The sequence below is a fragment of the Ornithorhynchus anatinus genome, chromosome 1, assembly GCF_004115215.2.
Source record: "Ornithorhynchus anatinus isolate Pmale09 chromosome 1, mOrnAna1.pri.v4, whole genome shotgun sequence".
Classification (NCBI taxonomy): domain Eukaryota; kingdom Metazoa; phylum Chordata; class Mammalia; order Monotremata; family Ornithorhynchidae; genus Ornithorhynchus; species Ornithorhynchus anatinus.
Window position 1 is genome coordinate 65,142,999 of NC_041728.1, and position 19,262 is coordinate 65,162,260.

Here is a 19,262-nt window from a genome sequence, read left to right on the forward strand (position 1 = left end):
ATACCACAATTATTATCATTATTATTATTAGAACAGCATGTCCTACTGCCCCCTGCAGAGCCCCCCCCCCCCCGACGCAGCCCCATCCTTCCCCTCCGAAACTCAAGCCAGGGCCCTGCAGCTCTATTAACTAGCCCGGCTGGTCTCTCTTACTTAGCTCGGCTCGAGGACCTAACTCCACTCCCTGGCCTTCTGTGTGTTCTTGGAAAATTCACTCAACCCTTCGGGCCTCCATCTCCCCACCTGAAGGTGAAGGTGGTAGTCCCTGCCCCTCTCCTCCAGGGTTGGAGTGAGGGTGGATGAGATCCCTACCATTAGAAAAACAAACCCAACAAATCGATGGATCAACGGTATTAATTGAGCACTTACTATGTCCACAGAACTTTAATAAGCATTTAGGAGAGTACAATACAACAGGATTGGTAAACACAATCCCTGCCCACAAGAAGCTTACAGTTTGAAGAGAGAAGGGCATTAAATAATAATCATAATAATGCTTGGCACATAGTAAGCACTTAACAGATACCATCATTATTATCATAATAGTTATTATTATTAATAATAATGATAATGGTATTTGTTTTAAAATAAATTACAGCCCGGGGAAATGGCAGTGCAATGATACATACATAAATGCTGTGGGGCTGAGGGTGGGATGAATATCAAGTGCTTAAAGGGTACAGATCCAAGTGCATAGGTGATGCAATAGGGAAATGAGTAGGGAAATGAGGGCTTAGTTGGGGAAGGCCTCTAGGAGGACATGTGTTTTTAGGGTAATAATACTAACAATAATAATAATAATGATAATAATAGTTGAAGCTTGGGTTAAGCGCTTATTACTGTACTAAGCACCGGGGTAGCAGCATGGCTCAGTGGAAAGAGCCTGGGCTTCGGAGTCAGAGGTCATGAGTTCGACTCCCGGCTCCGCCGTTTGTCAGCTGTGTGACTATGGGCAAGTCACTTCACTTCTCTGTGCCTCAGTTACCTCATCTGTAAAATGGGGATTAACCGTGAGCCTCACGGGGGACAACCTGATTACCCTGTATCTACCCCAGCGCTTAGAACAGTGCTCTGCAAATAGTAAGCGCTTAACAGATACCAACATTATTATTAATCAGGTCTCACCAGAGGGCTCACAGTGTGGGTCCCCTTCGCTTCTCCATCTACACCCACTCCCTTGGAGAACTAATTTGCTCCCATGGCTTCAACTACCACGTTTATGTGGATGAGTCCCAAACCTATATTTCCAGCCCTGATCTCTCTCCCTCTCTACAGCCTCACATTTTCTCCTGCCTTCAAGATATCTATTCTTGGTTGTCCCACCGACACCTCAAATTTAACAGATCCAAATCTTACCTCATCTTCCCACCCAAATCCTGCCCTCTGCCTGACTTTCCCATCACTGTAGACAGCACCACCATCCTTCCTGTTTCACAAGCCCGCAACTTGGACATTATGCCCTGCATACACTAAGCACTCAATAAATATGATTGAACGAATGAATGAATCCTCGACTCCTCTCTCTCATTCAATCCACATATTAAGTGTCATTAAATCCCGCTGTTTCAACCTTCACAACTTCCTAAAATCGTCACTTTTCCCTTCATCCAAACTGCTACCACGTTAATCTAAGCACTTATCCCATTCGGCCTTGACGGTATCCACCTCCTTGCTGACCGCGCTGCCTCCTGCCTCTCCCCATCCCAGCCCATACTTCACTCTGCCGCCCGGATCATTCTTCTACAAAACGATTCAGTCCAGGTTTCCCCACCCCTCAAGAACCTCCAGTGGTTACCCATCCACCTTCATATCAAACAGAAATCCTTTACCATCAGCCGTAAAACACTCAATCACCTTACCCCCTCCGACCTTACACTGCTGCTCTCCTCCTCCTATTACCCAGCCTACACAATATACTCCTCTAATGCCAATCTACTCCCTTGTCCGAAACTGAGTTTGAAGGACATCAGAGGGATAAAGATCTATTTTCCTCATCCTTTCTCTGTTCTATCTTTTTTTTTAAATGGCATTTGTTAAGCGCTTACTATGTGCAAAGCACTGTTCTAAGCTCTGGGGAGGATACAAGATGATCATGTTGTCCCATGTGGGGGCTCACAGTCTTCATCCTCATTTTACAGATGGGGTAGCTGAGGTCCAGAGAAGTGAAGTGACTTGCCCAAAGTCACACAGCTGACACGTGGCTGAGCCGGGATTTGAACCCATGACCTCTGACTCCCAAGCCTAGGCTCTTTCCACTGAGCCACGCTGCTTCTCTGCTTCTTCTTATCTTCACTTTTTCTCCCATTATTGAGTAATGCTGCCTCAATACTTTGCCCTTCCAGATCTGGGTGGGATGGGTGGGAGGGAAGGGGCTTAGAGAGGAGGAGCTCTTAACCTCCAGAGATCCCAAAAGAGTTTGCAAACATCAAAAATAGACATCGGTCCTCGGTCCTGGTAGATGGATTGCCAATCCAATCAATCAGTGGTATTTACTGAACAATCACAGTATGCAAGGTACTGTACACTAAGCACTTGGGAAAGTGCAATACAAGCAGCATGTCTTAGTGGAAAAAGCACGGGCCTGGGACTCAGAGAAACTGGGTTCTCATCCCGGCTCTGCCAACTGCTTGCTGTGTGACCTTGGACAAGTCACTTAAACATCACTGTGCCTTAATTAGGGGAAGCAGCGTGGCTCAGTGGAAAGAGCCCGGGCTCGGGAGTCAGAGGTCATGGGTTTGAATCCCGGCTCTGCCATATGGCAGCTGTGTGACTGTGGGCAAGTCACTTAACTTCTCTGTGCCTCAGTTCCCTCATTTGTAAAATGGGGATTAAGACTGTGAGCCTCATCTGGGACAACCTGATTCTCCTGTATACCCCAGTGCTTAGAACAGTGCTCTGCACATAGTAAGCACTTAACAAATACCGACATTATTATTATTATTATTATTATTAATTACCTCATCTGTAAAATGGGGATTAAATCCTTCTCCTTCCAATTTAGACTGTGAGTCCCATGCAGGACAGGGACTCTGTCCAACCTGATAAACTTGTATCCACCCCAGCACTTAGAACAGCACTTGACACATAATAAGTGCTTAATGAACACCATAAAAAAATACGAGTCGATAGATACATTACCTGCCCACAAGGAGCTTACAGTCCAGAGCCAACCAGGAAATCGCACGACACGCTAAGCGTCAAAACTGAACGGAATCTCAAGAGATCATTTGGGCCAGAGTTCTGCCCCCACACGGAGTCTCCCAGATGTCCAGCAGCCTTCCTTTCTAGAAATGAACCAGATTGCCAAGTGCGGTGAAGGCTGAGCCTTCTATCCTTCTCCCTCCCTCTGCCACCCACCCCAGTGTGGCTTAGTGGATAGAGCTTGGGCCTGGGAGTCAAAAGGACCTGAGTTCCAAGGCCGGCTCGGCCACAGGTCTGCTTTTTGACCTTGGGCAAATCACTTAATTTATCTGGGCATTAAGAGTGTGAGCCCCATGTGGGCCAGGGACTGTGTCCAACCTGCTAAACTTATATCTACCCCAGTGCTTGTCACACCGTAAGTGCTTAACAAATACCATAATAATAGTAATAATAATTATTATTATTCAATTCTCAGAGGCTATGGAAGAGATTAAGTGCCAGCCTTCATCTTGGGGGAGAGTAGTAATCCCAGCTCTGCCGCTTGTCAGCTGTGTGACTGTGGACAAGTCATTTAACTTCTCTGTGGCTCAGTGACCTCATCTGTAAAATGCGGATTAACCGTGAGCCTCACGTGGGACAACCTGATTATCCTGTATCTACCCCAGTGCTTAGAACAGTGCTCTGCACATAGTAAGCACGTAACAAATACCAAAGTTATTATTAATGTCAAGGGGTTTGATTTGCCTCTTTGTTTTTTCCTTCGGCAACAGTTCTGATGAGAAATTGGAGGGGCAGTTTAGGATGGAAATTATTGATGAAAATGATGGGACTCTCTCAGTACTGTAAGATTCAGAGAGAGACAGAGAAAGATGAAGAGACAGAAGCAGGAAAAGAGACACAGAGAGACAGAGACAGGCGGGGAGATAGAAACAAGAAACAGAGAGACAGAGAGAGGTGAAGAGACAGAAAGAGTCAATCAGAAACAGTTAATCAAATTTATTGAGCGCTTACTATATGCAGAGCGCTGTACTAAACACCAAAGAGAGTACACTGTAACAAACACACTCTCTGCTCACAACGAGTTTACAGTTTAGACAGGGAAACAGACATTAATATAAAAAAATTTACAGATATGTACATCGGTGTTGTGGGGGCTGGGAAAGGGGATGAATAAAGGGAGCAAGACAGGGTGAGGCAGAAGGGAGTGGAAGAAAAGGAAAGGAGGACTTAGTCAGGGAAGACCTCTTGGAAGATATGTGCTTCAATAAGACTTTGAAACAGGGGGGTGTAATTGTCTAACGGTTATGAAGAAGGAGGGCATTCCAGGCCAATGGCAGGACGTGGGAGAAAGGTCAATGGCAAAATAGACGAGATTGAGGTACATTGAGAAGGTTGGCATTAGAGGAGCTAAGTGTGCAGGCTGGGTTGTAGTCGGAGAGTAAGAGGTGAGGTAGGAGAGGGCAAGGTGATTTAGAGCTTTTAAAGCTGGAAATAGAAACAGAGGAAGGTGGAGAGACAAAAACAGGAAAAAAGACACACAGAGAGACAGAGACGGGTAGGGAGACAGAAGCAGGAAAACAGAGATAGAGAAACAAAGAAAGGTGGAGACACAGAAACAAGAAAAGAGAGACCCCGAGAGACAGAGATAGGTGGGGAGACAGAAACAGGAAAAGAGACAGAAATGGAGAGACAGAAACAGGAAAAGAGGGAGAAGAGGAAAGAGAGAGAGAAGTGGAGAGGCAGAAACAGGAAAAGAGACAGCGAGAGAAGTAGAGACAGAAATAGGAAACGAGACAAAGAGAGAGGAGTGGAAAGTCAGAAGCAGGAAAAAAGAGACAAAGAAAGGCAGAAACGGAAGAAACGGGGACTTGGGGAGACTAAGAGAACCTGTATTCTGAAACTCTTGGGCAACATCGACATCAGAACACTTTAAGGAGCTGAAAAAGCAAAAGAACAGAAACCCCTACCTGCACAATTAAGGGGCGGGGGTGATCCCCACCCAAACCACAAAGACCTTGGAGCAACACTCTTTGGACTGAACTAGACTGGCAGAATGAAATGGAGAATCATTTTACTATTATTATTACTATTAACAAATAATAGACGATAGTATTTGTTAAGAGCCTACTGTGTGCCAAGCACTATACTAATCACTGGGGTAGAGGTCTCGCAGTCTAAATAGGAGGGAGAACAAGTATTGAATCCCCATTTTGCAGATGAAGAAACTGAGGCCCAGAGAAGGTAAGTAACTTGCCCAAGCTCACACAGCAGGTACTTGGAGGATCTAGGATTAGAACCCAGCTCTTCTGTCTCCCAGACCCGCGCTTTATCCACTAGGCCAGGTGGTTCGGGAAGAGAAATCAGAAGGCAGATTAGGGAGATTAACCAGAAATTTAAAACAGAATACGTTCAAAGCGGTGGAACGGACTAAAAAAGAGCCTAATCCCGCACTTCTAGTGTCCCCACCTCCAGCCCCAGCTGCAAAGGAGGGGTCTTGAGTGCCCTTCGAGCAGGGGGGATTGGGTGGAGATGCGGGAAGGGCGGAGAAAGAGGGTGCGGGCCGCTCTTCTTTGACTGGGGACTGCAGCTGTAACTTCACATTTAAAATTCAAATGAACCGTCTTAGGGGAGAGGAGGGGGGAGAGGTCATCTTGAAAATCCATAAGCATCTGGCATTTCTCAGCTGACCCACCACTAAAGCTGAAGAAGCGGCGTAGCTTAGTGGAAAGAGCACAGGTTTGGAAGTCAGAGGACGTGGGTTCTAATTCCACCTCCGCCTCTTGTCTGCTGTGTGACCTGGGGCAAATCGCTTCACTTCTCTGTGCCTCAGTTACCTCATCTGTAAAATGGGGATAAAGACCGTGAGCCCCTCGTGGGACAACCTGATTACCCCAAATCTTCCCCCAGTGCTTAGAATGGTGCTTGGGACATAGTAAACAGTTAACAAATGATCCTAAATATTATTTTTTATTATTGTTAACGATAAATTCCCTGGACGCTGACACCTCTCCTTGGGGTTGGATAGCAGCTCCGCTCCAGCAGAAGAACGGTGGCAGCTGGGGGAAGCACCGCGTTTTACCGACCCATCCGCGCAAATGCGTCGATCAGTGGTATTTATGGAGCGCTTCCCGTAGGCAGAGCACTGTATTAAGCACTTGGGAGCACCCAATCTAGCAGAGTGGATCCACACATTCCCTCAATTGGGGGAAAGTTCTTCTTTCGCCCTTGGCTCCTTCTCTCCCTGCCCGGCCAGGCCCAGGCCCAGACCCAAGCGAGGACTGTGCAAATAATCATAATAATAATAGCATTACTTAAGCTCTCACTATGTGCCAGGCACTGTACTAAGTGCTGGGGTGGATCCAAGCAAATCAGGTTGGACACAGTCCCCATCCCAAGTGGGGGGCACAGTTTTAGTCCACATTTTACAGATGCAGCACAGAGTAGTGAATTGAGCAGGGGCCTGAGAGTCAGGAGGTCATGAGTTCTAATCCCCGATCTGCCACTGGATCTGCCACTTGTCTACTGTGTGACCTGGGACAAGTTGCTTCACTTCTCTGGGCCTCAGTTCCCTCATCTGTAAAATGGGGATTGAGACTGTGAACCCCATGGGGGACAGGGACTGTGTCCAACCTGATTTGCCTGTATCTACCCCAGCGCTTTGTACAGTGCCTGGCACATAGTAAGCCCTTAGTATGTCTATGCCTGGCACATTGTCAGTGCTTAAAGAGTACCCTCTATTATTCATTCAATAGTATTTATTGAGCGCTTACTATGTGCAGAGCACTGTACTAAGCGCTTGGGATGAACTGAGGCCCAGAGAAGTGAAGTGACTTGTCATTCATTCATTCAATTGTATTTATTGAGCATTTACTGTGTGCAGAGCACTGTACTAAGCGCTTGGAATGTACACTTCGGCAACAGATAGAAGCCACCCCTGCCCAACAACGGGCTCACGGCCTAAAACGGGGAGACGGACAGCAAAACAAAACAAGTAGTGTCCCGGGTCACACAGCCGACAAGTAGCGGCATTAGAACCCATGATCTTCTGACTGCCAGGCCTGGACTCTTATCCAGTATACCATGCTGATTCTGGGAAGCGTTCCAGATGTCGGGGTCCCCTTTCCCAGTGGGACTCTATTGGAAAGAGCCCTGGCTTGGGAGTCAGAGGTCACGGGTTCTAATTCCACCTCCACCGCTTGTCAGCTGTGTGACTGGGGGCAAGTCACTTAATTTCTCTGTGCCTCAGTGACATCTGTAAAATGGGGATTAAGACTGTGAGTCCCACGTGGGGCAACCTGATCACCTTGTATCCCCCCAGCGCTAGAACAGTGCTTTGCACATAGTAAGCGCTTAACAAATACCATTATTATTATTATTCCCTCCCCCTCCACGGGGGCCCGGGCAAGAAAGGCCAAAGTGCCCAGAGACATTCATTCATTCAGTGGTATTTATTGAGCGCCGATTGGGTGCAGAGCACTGTCCTAAGTGCTTGGAAAGTCCACTTCGGCAATAAAGAGCAACCCTCCCTTCCCAACAATGGGCTCACAGTCTAGAAGCCGTTCCATCTAGCCTTGAGCTGGGAGCCCCGCGCCCCGGGGCGAGGAGGCAATCGGGGGGGGGGGGGGGACCCCGCCCTCTCCAAGGCATCTGGGAGGAGGAGGAGGAGGAGGAGGAGGAGGAGGAGGAGGAGGAGGAGGAGGAGGAGGAGAGGGAGGAGGAGAAGAGGGAGGAAGAGGAGAGGGAGGAGGAAGAGGAGAGGGAGGAGAGGAAGAGGGAGGAGGGGAAGAGGGAGGAGGGGAAGAGGGAGGAGGGGAAGAGGGAAGAGAAGAGGGAGGAGGGGAAGAGGGAGGAGGAGGAGGAGAGGGAGGAGGGGAAGAGGGGGAAGAGGGGGAAGAGGGAGAAGAGGGAGGAGGAGAGGGAGGAGGGGAAGAGGGAGGGGAAGAGGGAGGAGAAGAGGGAGGAGGAGGGGGAGGAGAAAAGGGAGGAGGAGGAGAAGAGGGAGGAGGAGAAAAGGGAGGAGGGGAAGAGGGAAGAGAAGAGGGAGGAGAAGAGGGAGGAAGAGGAGGAGGAGAGGGAGGAGAAGAGGGAGGAAGAGGAGGAGGAGAGGGAGGAGGGGAAGAGGGGGAGGAGGGGAAGGGGGAGGAGGGGAAGAGGGAGGAGGAAGAGCAGAAGGAGAAAAGGAAGGAGAAGAGGGAGGAAGAGGAGGAGGAGGGGAAGGGGGGGAGGAGGGGAAGGGGAGGAGGAGGGGGAGTAGAAGAGGGAGGAGGAGAAGAGGGAGGAGGGGAAGAGGGAGAAGAGGGAAGAGAAGAGGGAGGAGGGGAAGAGGGAGGAGAAGGAGAGGGAGGAGGGGAAGAGGGAGGACAAGAGGGAGGACAAGAGGGAGGAGGAGGGGGAGGAGAAAAGGGAGGAGGAGAAGAGGGAGGAGGAGAAAAGGGAGGAGGAAGAGCAGAGGGAGGAGAAGAGGGAGGAAGAGGAGGAGAAGAGGGAGGAGGGGAAGAGGGGGAGGAGGGGAAGGGGGGAGGAGGGGAAGGGGGGAGGAGGAGAAAAGGGAGGAGGAAGAGCAGAAGGAGAAAAGGAAGGAGGAGAGGGAGGAGGAGAAGAGGGAGGAAGAGGAGGAGGGGAAGGGGGGGAGGAGGAGAAGAGGGAGGGGGAGTAGAAGAGGGAGGAGGAGGGGGAGTAGAAGAGGGAGGAGAAGAGGGAGGAGGAGGAGAAGAGGGAGGAAGAGGGGGAGGAGGAGGGGGGGAGGAGAAAAGGGAGGTGAAGAGGGAGGAGGAGGAGGAGAAGGAGAAAAGGGAGCAGGAGGAGAGGGAGGAGGGAAGAGGACAAGGAGGAGGAGGAGGAGAAAAGGGAGGAGGAGGCGGCCGGACCAAAGTTGCCCGGAAGCAACTCCCGCCCCCAATCCCAGCCCGGGCGACTGCTGGCCGGGGAAGGGTCCGTGTCCCCGGCGTGTCCCCCCGCGTGTCCCCCGCGCGGGGCAGGGCCCGGACCCCCGGTGGGGGGAGGAGGGGAGGAGGGGAGGAGGGGAGGAGCGGGTCTTGGGTGTCCGGGGGCTTTGTGGTGCAGCCTCGGGGCAGCGGCTGCGGGCGGGGCGGGGGAGCCTAGAAGGCGGGCGGCGGGCCCTAGAACGCAGGCGGCGGGGGGTGGACCGCGGACACGGGACGGACACGGGGGGGGGCGGGGGGAGAAATATCGCGAGAGCGGTTGGTTACCAACCTGCTCGGCGCACATACTCTCACGCATACACACATATACACCCAGACTCGGGTATACACACGGACCGACCGGCATATACACGGGGGGGTCCGCGCCGCCCCATTCGGCGGGAGCCCCGCAGGCCTTTGACCCTTGACCCCCGGGGCCCGGGGGTCTCCATCCCCAGGACCGGCCGGCGGAGCCGCCCCCCCCCCCCTTCCCACCCCTTAACTCCGGCTCCGGCCACCCCCCTTCCCCCCCCCCCCCCGAAACTTTCTGCTTTTCCACTCGGTGCGACCGGGCGGGCCTATCGCGACAGACCGCCTTTCACACCCCCTCCGCCGACGCCCGAGCGCCGCACTTTGCCCGAAACTTGGCGGAGAGGGGAGGAGGGGGGAAAGGGGCTCGTTGGAGGAAGAGGAGGGTCCGGCGAGGGAGGACCGGACGGGAGCCGGAGCCGCGGATCTTCGTCCCCTCCTCCTCCTCCTGGCGGCCCACCAGGCTTGACCAGCCCCTGGGGACGGTGAGTGGTGGGGGGTCGTTGGGGCGGGGAGGGTCCCGTCTCGGCGTCCCGTGGGGAGGGGGGCTGGAGCCATATGGCGGGCAGGGAGCCCAGCTGGAGGGAGGCAGGGAAGCAGAAGCAGCTGACTCTCCAGCTTGGCTGGCAATTAGCAGCCAGCCAGGGTCCCCTCCCCCCCCCTCCCCATGCCCCCTGCCCACACCCCCCTCCCCTGCCTTCCCTCCCTCCCCCCCGCCTCTGCAGACCCTCTTCCCGGGCTGGGGCTCCTCCTGACTCTGCTGCTGCAGGCCAAGCCCCGGTGACCCCCACCCCCAAATCCAGGCCAGGCCATAGAGGGGCTGGGGAGGGGGGCGAGGCTGCCCATCCGTCCATCTGGTCGGGACGGACACCCACCACTGAAGACCTTTCTCCCCCTCCTCCACCCCTCGAGCTGAAAGTGGGGGCGACAGGTGGGGGCCCTGGGGGAGGGGAGGGATTCCCCGGGGCTGCGGGGGTGTCCGCAGGTGGGTGACCCCCCTGGGGAGGGGGTTGGTTGGAGGGGGGGGGTTGTGAGGTTGGGTCTGGGGGGAGTACGCGGGTGGGTGCGTTTGTGTGCCTGGACCGTGCTTTTGGGGTGGGAGGTGGAAGGAGGGGTGTGTGTTGGGAGGAGGGGTTGTGTGTGTGGTCGGGAATGGGAATGTGAGGTTTCGCGGTGGGGAAGGGGGGGTGTGTGTGTTCTGGATATGCTTGTGTTTGTGCTGTGGACTTGTGTTTGTGCTGTGGACTTGTGTTTGGGTTGTGGACTTGTGTTCGTGCTGTGGACTTGTGTTTGGGTTGTGGACTTGTGTTTGGGTTGTGGACTTGTGTTCGTGCTGTGGACTTGTGTTTGAGTTGTGGACTTGTGCTTGTGCTGTGGACTTGTGCTTGTGCTGTGGACTTGTGTTTGGGTTGTGGACTTGTGTTTGTATTGTGGGCTTGTGCTGAGAACCTGTGCTTGTGCTCTGGACTTGTGTTTGTGCTCTGGACTTGTGTTTGTGCTTTGGACTTGTGTTTGGGTTGTGGACTTGTGTTTGTGCTGTGGACTTGTGTTTGTGCTGTGGACTCGAGCTTGTGCTGTGGACTCGTGTTTGTGTTTTGGGCTTGTGCCGTGGTCTCGTGTTTGTGCTGTGGACTTGTGTTTGTGCTGTGGACTCGAGCTTGTGCTGTGGACTCGTGTTTGTGTTTTGGGCTTGTGCCGTGGTCTCGTGTTTGTGCTGAGAACTTGTGCTTGTGCCGTGGACTTGCGTTTGTGCTGTGCACTTGCGTTAGTGCCGTGGACTTGTGTTCCGGAGAAGTTCGTGTTTACATCTGTGCTGCGGACTGTGGCGCTTGTCCGGTGGGCGAATGGACGTAGGTCCGTCCGTATTTCTAAGTGTGCGTGCCTTCCCGCGGGGAGGGGGTCCGGTTGGGCGAGCTTGCGTGTACCTATAGCGCGGATAGGTTTTCCCCCCTGCAGATGCGTCCCGGGTTGGGTGGGCGGGTTGCGTCGGGGTGTGTGTGCGCGCCAACGCTGAGCAACCCCAACACGGACTGGGTCCGGGAGTCTGCGTTTATCGGGGGGAGGGATTGTTGTAGCGTGGGGGCTGGGGGTGCGTGGAGACAAAAGGTGAGCCCGGCCTCCCCTCTTTTCTCCCCTTCCCCTTCCCTAAGAGCTTTTGTTGACTTTAGGAGCAAGTTTTTCCTGCTCGGAGCAGGTGCTGAGGGATGAGAGGGGCTCCGGCCTCGGCTCCTCCGGCGCGTTATTTCCGAGGCGGCGCTAGCTCGGATGGCGGAGGCCGGGCGGGAGAGGAGAGGAGCGGGTGTTGAGTTTCCAGGAGCGTTCAAGTTTTTCCTGTTTTCGGGGCAGGGCATGAAGGAAGGATGGAGTTTCCGGACCACAGCCGCCGGCTGCTGCAGCGTCTAAGCCAGCAGCGCCGCCAGGGCTTCTTGTGCGACTCCACCGTGCTGGTCGGCGGGGCCCGTTTCCCCGCGCATCGCGCTGTGCTGGCCTCCTGCAGCATGTACTTCCACCTCTTCTACCGGGACCAGCTGGACCGCAGGGACACGGTGCAGCTCAACAGCGACATCGTGACGGCCCCGGCCTTCGGCCTGCTGCTCGAGTTCATGTACGAGGGCCGCCTGGAGTTCCGCAGCCTGCCCGTCGAGGACGTCCTGGCCGCCGCCAGCTACCTGCACATGTACGACATCGTCAAACTCTGCAAGGGACGCCTCAAGGACAAGGAGCCGGCCGGGCCCGCCCCCGCGGGCGAGCCGGAGGAGGAGGGGGCCGGCGAAGGGGCGACGGCCGAGGGGAAGGACCGGCCCCGGCTAGCCCTCTGGGCGTGCGAGCTGGCCGGCGCCGGGGGGGCCCCCGAGGGCGGACGGGCGGACGACCGCCCGGGGGGGTCCCCGGCCGCCGGCGACGGGGACCGTGCCCTCGACCTGTCCTTCAAGCCCGGGAGCGGGAGAGACGCCCCGCCGCCCCCCACGGCGGCGGCCGCCGACGGGCAGCAGCGGGGCGTCGAGCGGTCGCTGGTCAAGGCCGAGCCGGGGCCGGAGGACGGGTCGGCGGAGAGCCCCCGGGCCCCGCCGTCGGAGGACGCGACCCCCAGCCCGGTGGGGCCCGGCCTGGGCCCCCCGCGCCCCGGCCGCGGCCTCCCCCCGCCCCGGGAGGACGAGCCGGACGCCGAGGACAGCGACGTGGACTCCTCCGACGTGTCCTCGTCGGGCGCCGGGCACCTGTGCGTGTGCCCGCTTTGCAGCAAGGTCTTCCCCAGCCCCCACGGGCTGCAGCTGCATCTGAGCGCCCACTTCCGAGACAAGGAGGGGGCCCGGACCCGCCTGTGCCCCGAGGGCGCGGTGCCCACCTGCCCCCTGTGCGGGAAGACCTTCTCGTGCATGTACACGCTGAAGCGGCACGAGCGCACGCACTCGGGCGAGAAGCCGTACACGTGCGGCCAGTGCGGGAAGAGCTTCCAGTACTCGCACAACCTGAGTCGCCACGCCGTCGTGCACACGCGTGAGAAGCCCCACGCCTGCCGCTGGTGCCAGCGTCGCTTCACGCAGTCCGGGGACCTCTACCGGCACATCCGCAAGTTCCACTGCGGCCTAGTCAAGCCCCTGCTGCTCTAGGGGTCAGCAGAGGCGGGGGGGGGGGCTTTCTCGGCGCAAGGCCCCAACCGGGGGGGTGGTGCAGAGGTCCCGCCACTTTCTCACCCCTGCTACCCCGTCCCTACCCCGGCTCAACCCTGCAGGGGGCAGGGAGAAGGGCGGGAGGGGCACCCACGCTGCACCTCCAGCCCCACTCTCCCGTCCCCCCAGCCGAGCGCAGCCCAGCTGGCGAGGGGAGGGTCTTGAAGACCCTTGGTCGCAAGCGCCCCCCTCCCCGCATTGGCCCCGGGCTCCCACTAGAGAGTCATGCCCCTGTCGTCGAGTCCCCCCCTCCCCCCCGCGCCCCTCCCCGCCGGTGAACTTAGAGCCGGCGAGGTCGAGGCTATTTTTAGGGTGTGACTTTCATGCCTCTCCCAGCGAAGGATGTGTGCAGGGCGTGGGGTGAGGCTGGGTGTAAATTACACCGGGCCTACTGGGGGGTCGGGGGAGCTCGGCGCAGACCCCCTCTGGGGGAATAATTCGGTCTTCGAGGGGGAGAAAGCAGATGCATTTCAGAACACGAGTCCATCCATTTCGAGGGTGGTTAGAGGGTCCCCCCTACCCCCACTCCGCGCGAGGGGCGAACGGGGCGGGGGTGGTCAGTGCAGGGACCCCGGAAGGTTACCTGGGACGACCCCCTACCCGAACCGGGACCGGCACCTCCTCCCGCCGCAGCCCCTTTCCGGTGTAGCCGAGCCGGCCACACCTTCCCGGACGATTGTTTCCAAAGCACTGAGCAGTTTGTCCCAAATGTTTCAGATTTGTGTGTGTGTGTGAGAGAGTGTGTGTGTGTGTGTGTGGCGGGGGAGGGTCCTAATGGAAGCACTAATGTGGGAAAAGGGGCTGGGGGCCGGGGTCGGGCTAGCATTTCGGAGGGGAAGCTTGGGGATTCTTTTTGATCTAGTAGATTGTGGTCTAGTACTGTTTCATATCTCATATGCTTCATACCTCGCGGTCTCTAGGCTGTGAGCTCGTTATGGACAGGGATCGTCTCTGTTGCCGTATTATACTTTCCAAGCGCTTAGTAGAGTGCTGCGCGCACAGTCGGCGCTCAATAAATACGACAGAATGAGTATCGGACCCCGGGGTCCCCAGCAGTCAACTCTGAATGTACGTGCGTGGTGAAGATTTCCTTTATTTATAGAATGGTTCCATCTATTTCATTACATGACTGCAAAACACTTTGACTGGAACTGTTACATTTATACGGAAAGTGTGGTGACGTCCATTGTAATGTTTGTTCGAACCCATGTTGCTTTGGTACTGTGGTCTTATTCTACTGAGTAATTATATGTATATATATATATATATATTTTTGCTGTGATCAGAAATAGCACTGAGAACAAAGTCTACTAAAATTAAGTTATTTTTCTTTTCTCCTGATGATACTTGATATAGTATTTATTAGAATTTTTCATTTGAAGTGAAATTATAATTTAGGTTTCCCCCATCTCCGAAAGACAAACGAATCTACACTGTAAAATTGTGGGAATTCCTTTCCAGTTCGTCCAGCGGGTGGCCGAAAGATCGGAGCTGGCTGTGTCGATAACCCAAAGCTCTTCCTTTTCTGTACGGCGTTTGGGGCGGTCTGGTGGTCTCTCTTAATCAAATCGGATTACAAATTTAACAGTGCCATAGACTGTGAGCCTGTTGTTGGGTAGGGATTTTCTCTGTCTGTTGCCGAATTGTACTTTCCAAGCTCTTAGTAGGGTGCTCTGCACCCAGTAAGTGCTCAATAAATACGATTGAACGAATGAAAAAGCGAGAGAGAGAGAGAGAAAGTGTGTGGAGGAGAGAGAGAGGAGGAGAAGAGGGGCATGGGCAAATGCACAAGTTTTTATTCTGTGTTTGTTTTCCCTAAGAAATCTCTCTGTCGACCCTCACACCCTCCACGCACACCGCTAGTGAGGACGGAGCTGGAGTCCCAGGCCCGAGTCTTCTCCTCTACTGGCTGAAATCCCCCACCCTCGGGGCCTGCGTTTTAGGATGGCAGCCCCTGTTTTGATTTTGTTGTGTCAGTTTTGGGGTTTAGAAACATGGCCACACCCCTGGAGGTACTTCTCAGAAAATGGTTCGTTACGCAGTGGGGTAAAAGAGAACATACTCTGTTGATGCTGGTTCTCCCAAGACCTCCTTCAGTCCAGGGGATGTGTTATTTTCTTTTTGTCTTGCCCTGAACGGTTAACACTGGATTTGTCATCTGCTGCAAAGAAATACTGTGAAGAAAATGTAAAAAATTCATCCATTTTTCTTTTTTAGAAAAAATTGACGCAGTTCAGATGAAATATGTATATTTAAAGGCACTAACTTTTTGTGGAAGAGTTTTATAGCATATCGGATGTAGAGAAGTTATCTGAATGGAATATATTTTATATAAAAATGGTCTATCACTGTTTTAGAGTGAAGTCTTTTTTCCTTCTGTGTTAGAATATGCTGTTTAGTCTATGACGGATCATCACAGAAACGGCAACTTTTCAGAAAAAACTTGTGAGCTGTGGGTTTGGGGTGTGATGTTTCTGTCGGACATTGCGTCCGTCTGTGCTGTCAAACTGTGACAATCGTGATTAGGAATACTGTCTTCCCATTTTCACAAAACAATAATAACAAGAATAATAAAATAATCGATAGGGTTATTCTTGGCTTGCTCTGATTTTATTGCCTCAACCTCCCCCAGGTTGGTTAGAGTCGACAACTTGTGTCCTCCTTGTAAGGAAAGGTACCTTAACCTGATTAGCTACTTAATTGTCTTGTGGGTCAGGCTCGACAGCCATCAATCAATTGCATTTATTATTATTAATAATTATTATAGTAGTGAAGTGCTTACTATGTGCAAAGCCCTGTACTAAGCGCTGAGGTGAATACCAGAAAATTAGGTTAGACACAGTCCCTGTCTCACGTGGAGCTCACGGTCTCAATTTCCATTTTACAGATGAGGTAACCGAGGCCCAGAGAAGTGAAGTGACTTGCCCCAGGTCACACAACAGATAAGTGGCGGAGCTGAGATTAGGATCCATGACTTTCTGACTCCCAGGCCAGTGCCCTAGCCACTATGCCATGCTGCTTTGCACTGGGCACTTGTTGAGAGCTTACTGTGTGCAGAGCACTGTGCTAAGCGCTTGGGTGAGGAAGGTATTACAGACACAGTGTGGTATTAAGTGCTTACTGTGTCCCAAGCATTGTACTAAGCGCTGGGGTAGATCTAAGCTATTCAGGTTTGATACAGTCCATGTCCCACATGGGGATCACAATCTTCATCCCTATTTTACAGATGAGGGACCCGCAGCGCAGAAAAGGTAAGCGATTTGCCCTAGGACACACAGCAGAGAAGTGATGGAGCCGGGTTTAGAACCCAGGTCCTTCTGACTCCCGGGTCTGTGCCCCGTCCATTGGCCACGCTGAAATTAGCTCCCCTCAACACAGTCAAGCTGGGTGGGCTATGTCAGGAGAAGGGATAGCAGCAGGGTCTCTGAACAGCTGCTGTGTAGTGAGCTAAAACAGGGAGGTCGAAAACAAGGGCGAAGGAGGAAATGCTCCAAGGATGTGATAAAGCCCAGCTATGAGCAACGTCGCATCTCTGTCGCGGTGACCGCTGGCTGGTCAACCAACCTGGTGCCCTGGGATCCAGGAAAGGGCATTTCCGGAAGCAGGAGTTCCCAGGGGATTGTTAGAAAAAAAGCAAAAGTGAAAACAGCACCGAGCTCTCAGTGGCCTCTCACACCACACCATAAGGGTGGAGATCCTGGGTGTGTACGTGTTGTGGCCAGAATTGCAGGTCCCACATTGGCCTAGTTTTTTATTTTGTTTTAGGGTTTTTTCAATGGTATTTAAGTACTTACTGCGTACTGGGCACTATACTAAGCTAATCGGGTCCGACATGGCCCGTGTCTCACAAGGGGTTCACAGTCTTAATCTCCATTTGACCGACGAGGTGACTGAGGCCCAGAGAAGCGAAATGACTTGCCCAAGGTCACACAACGGACAAGTGGGGAGCAGGGATTAGAACCCAGGTCCTTCTGACTCCCAGGCCCATGCATTATCCAACAGACCTCGCTGTTTCTTGGGTCCCTCAACTATAAAATGGGGACTAAGGACTTGAGCCCCATGTGATAGGCATCCCAGGGGAGGGTGCCCCCCACTCCAGCCCCCCACCCCGCCAGGGCATCGTCTTTGCATAGTAATACTAATCCTAATTGGGCTATTTGTTAAGCGCTTACTATGTACCTGGCACGGTACTAAGCGCTGGGGTGGATAGGAGCAAATCAGGTTGGACACAGTCCCTGTCCCACGTGGGGCTCAGAGGCTCAATCCCCATTTTACAGATGAGGGAACTGAGCACGGAGAAGTGAAATGACTTGACCAAGGTCACACAGCAGATGAAGGACATCCTGCCTGCCTTTGTGGAGCAGTAATGGGAGGGGTGGTGTCCCTCCAAGGAAACAAACACTCGGCCATTGATCTATTAACCCCTTGGGGGGATTATCCAGCCTCCTTTTCCCTCCTGCTTCTCCCACTGTTGATCAGTTTATCCCTTCCCCTTCTGACTTGCAGCCCCGTCAGAGAGGTAGGCAGAGGGAGGGAGGACGAGACGGAAACTCCCTGGCAGCGGTTCTAGTAGAAGATTGGCCAGGCCCGGAGGAGCCTGGAGTTATTTATTTTTTTTAATGGCATTTGTTAAATGCTCGCTATGTACCCTGCATTCATTCATTCAATCGTATTTATTGAGCGCTTACTGTGTGCAGAGCACTGTACTAAGCACTTGGAATGTACAATTCGGCAACAGATAGAGACTATCCCTGTCCCACAACGGACTCACAGTCTAAAAGGGGGAGACAGCAAAACAAAGCAAGTAGTCAGGCATCAGCATCATCAAAATAAATAGAATTGTTCTATGTGCTGGGGTAGAAACAAGCTAATCACGTTGGGCACAATTCCTGTCCTACATGGGGCTCACAGACTTAATCCCCATTTGACAGATGAGGCAACTGAGGCACAGAGAAGTGAAGTGATTTGTTTAAGGTCACACAGCAGACAAGTGGCAGAGCTGGGACAAGAATCCAGGTCCTTTGACTCCCAGTTCTGAGCTCAATCTATGCGACCATGCTGCTTCCATTCATGGATAGAATGGGGGGTGGGGAGGGGAGTGTGATGGTTGTTTATATGTGGATTGCCCCAGTTATCCACAGTGTCTGTCCCCAAATGGCAAAGGGTCGTGCAAAAAAGGGCAGGTAATTTTAGCAGGCTTCCAATGGTTTCCTAGGGGTTGGCCTTCTTCCCGACAGGAGTAGTGTCAAGGAAATCAGCCTCCTTCATATTAATAATGACAATGATATTTGTTAGGTGCTTACTATGTGTGAAACACTGTTCTAAGCGCTGGGGGGTTACAAAGTGATCAGGTTGTCCCACGTGCTGCTTATAGTCTTAATCCCCATTTTATAGATGAGGTAACTGAGGCACAGAGAAGTTAAGTGACTTGCCAAAAGTCACACGGCTGACAAGTGGCGGAGCCGGGATTAGAACCCATGACCTCTGACTCCCAAGCCCAGGCTCTTTCCACTGAGCCATGCTGCTTCTCTCCTGCCGACCAGGTCTAGGAATAAGAAGGACCTCGGTTCTAGTCCCGGCTCCACCACTTGTCTTCTGTGTGACCTTGGATAAATCACTTAACTTCTCCATGTCTCAGTTATCTCATCTGTAAAATGGGGTAAAATTGGTAAAATCTGTAGAAGACTGTGAGCCCCATGTGGCAAAGGCACTGTATCCAACCTGTTTACCTTGTACCTATCCCAGCACTTAAGATAGTGCCTGGCACATAGCGCTTAACAGATACCGTGTTAAAAAATAACGGAGTCCCCCTGGTAGCTCGGATGACCTTCTCAGCCCTGCAGGACCAGATTGCAAGAGGACAGTAAGGTAAGTCATTGTTTTTGGGTTTTCCTCCCCCTCCAAGTCCTTTCCCAGTCCAAGTCCTTAGCTGGGAGAGGGAAACTTTTAGGGAAATGTGTTCCCCTACCCCATGCCTCCTGGGTTCTAATCCTGCCTCTTCCATCTGTCTGCAGTGTGACGCTGGGCAAGTCACTTTAGTTTCTCTGTGCCTCAGTTCCCTCACCTGCAAAATGGGAATTCAGTACCTGTTCTCCCTCCTACTTAGACTGTGAGCCCCACGTGGGACCTGTACCTTGCTTCTATCCCAGCGCTTAGTACAGTGCTCGACACATAGTAAGTGCTTAAATACTGCAATTCTTATTTATTATCCTGCCTCCTG

The 19,262-nt window shown here is 53.1% G+C and overlaps 1 protein-coding gene and 1 pseudogene across 1 annotated transcript; one reads left to right on the top strand and one right to left on the bottom strand.

Annotated features, from left to right (window-relative positions):
• Positions 1 to 7,706: 7,706 nt before the first annotated feature.
• On the bottom strand, positions 7,707 to 8,950 carry LOC114811085 (annotated as a pseudogene).
• Positions 8,951 to 10,890: 1,940 nt separating this feature from the next.
• ZBTB42 (zinc finger and BTB domain containing 42) lies at positions 10,891 to 15,633 on the top strand. Its single transcript, XM_029062233.1, has 2 exons — positions 10,891 to 11,225; positions 11,718 to 15,633. Exons 1-2 carry the CDS (start codon positions 11,216 to 11,218, stop codon positions 12,980 to 12,982), a joined length of 1,275 nt encoding a protein of 424 aa, XP_028918066.1. The 5' UTR covers positions 10,891 to 11,215; the 3' UTR covers positions 12,983 to 15,633.
• The last annotated feature ends 3,629 nt before the right edge of the window (positions 15,634 to 19,262 follow it).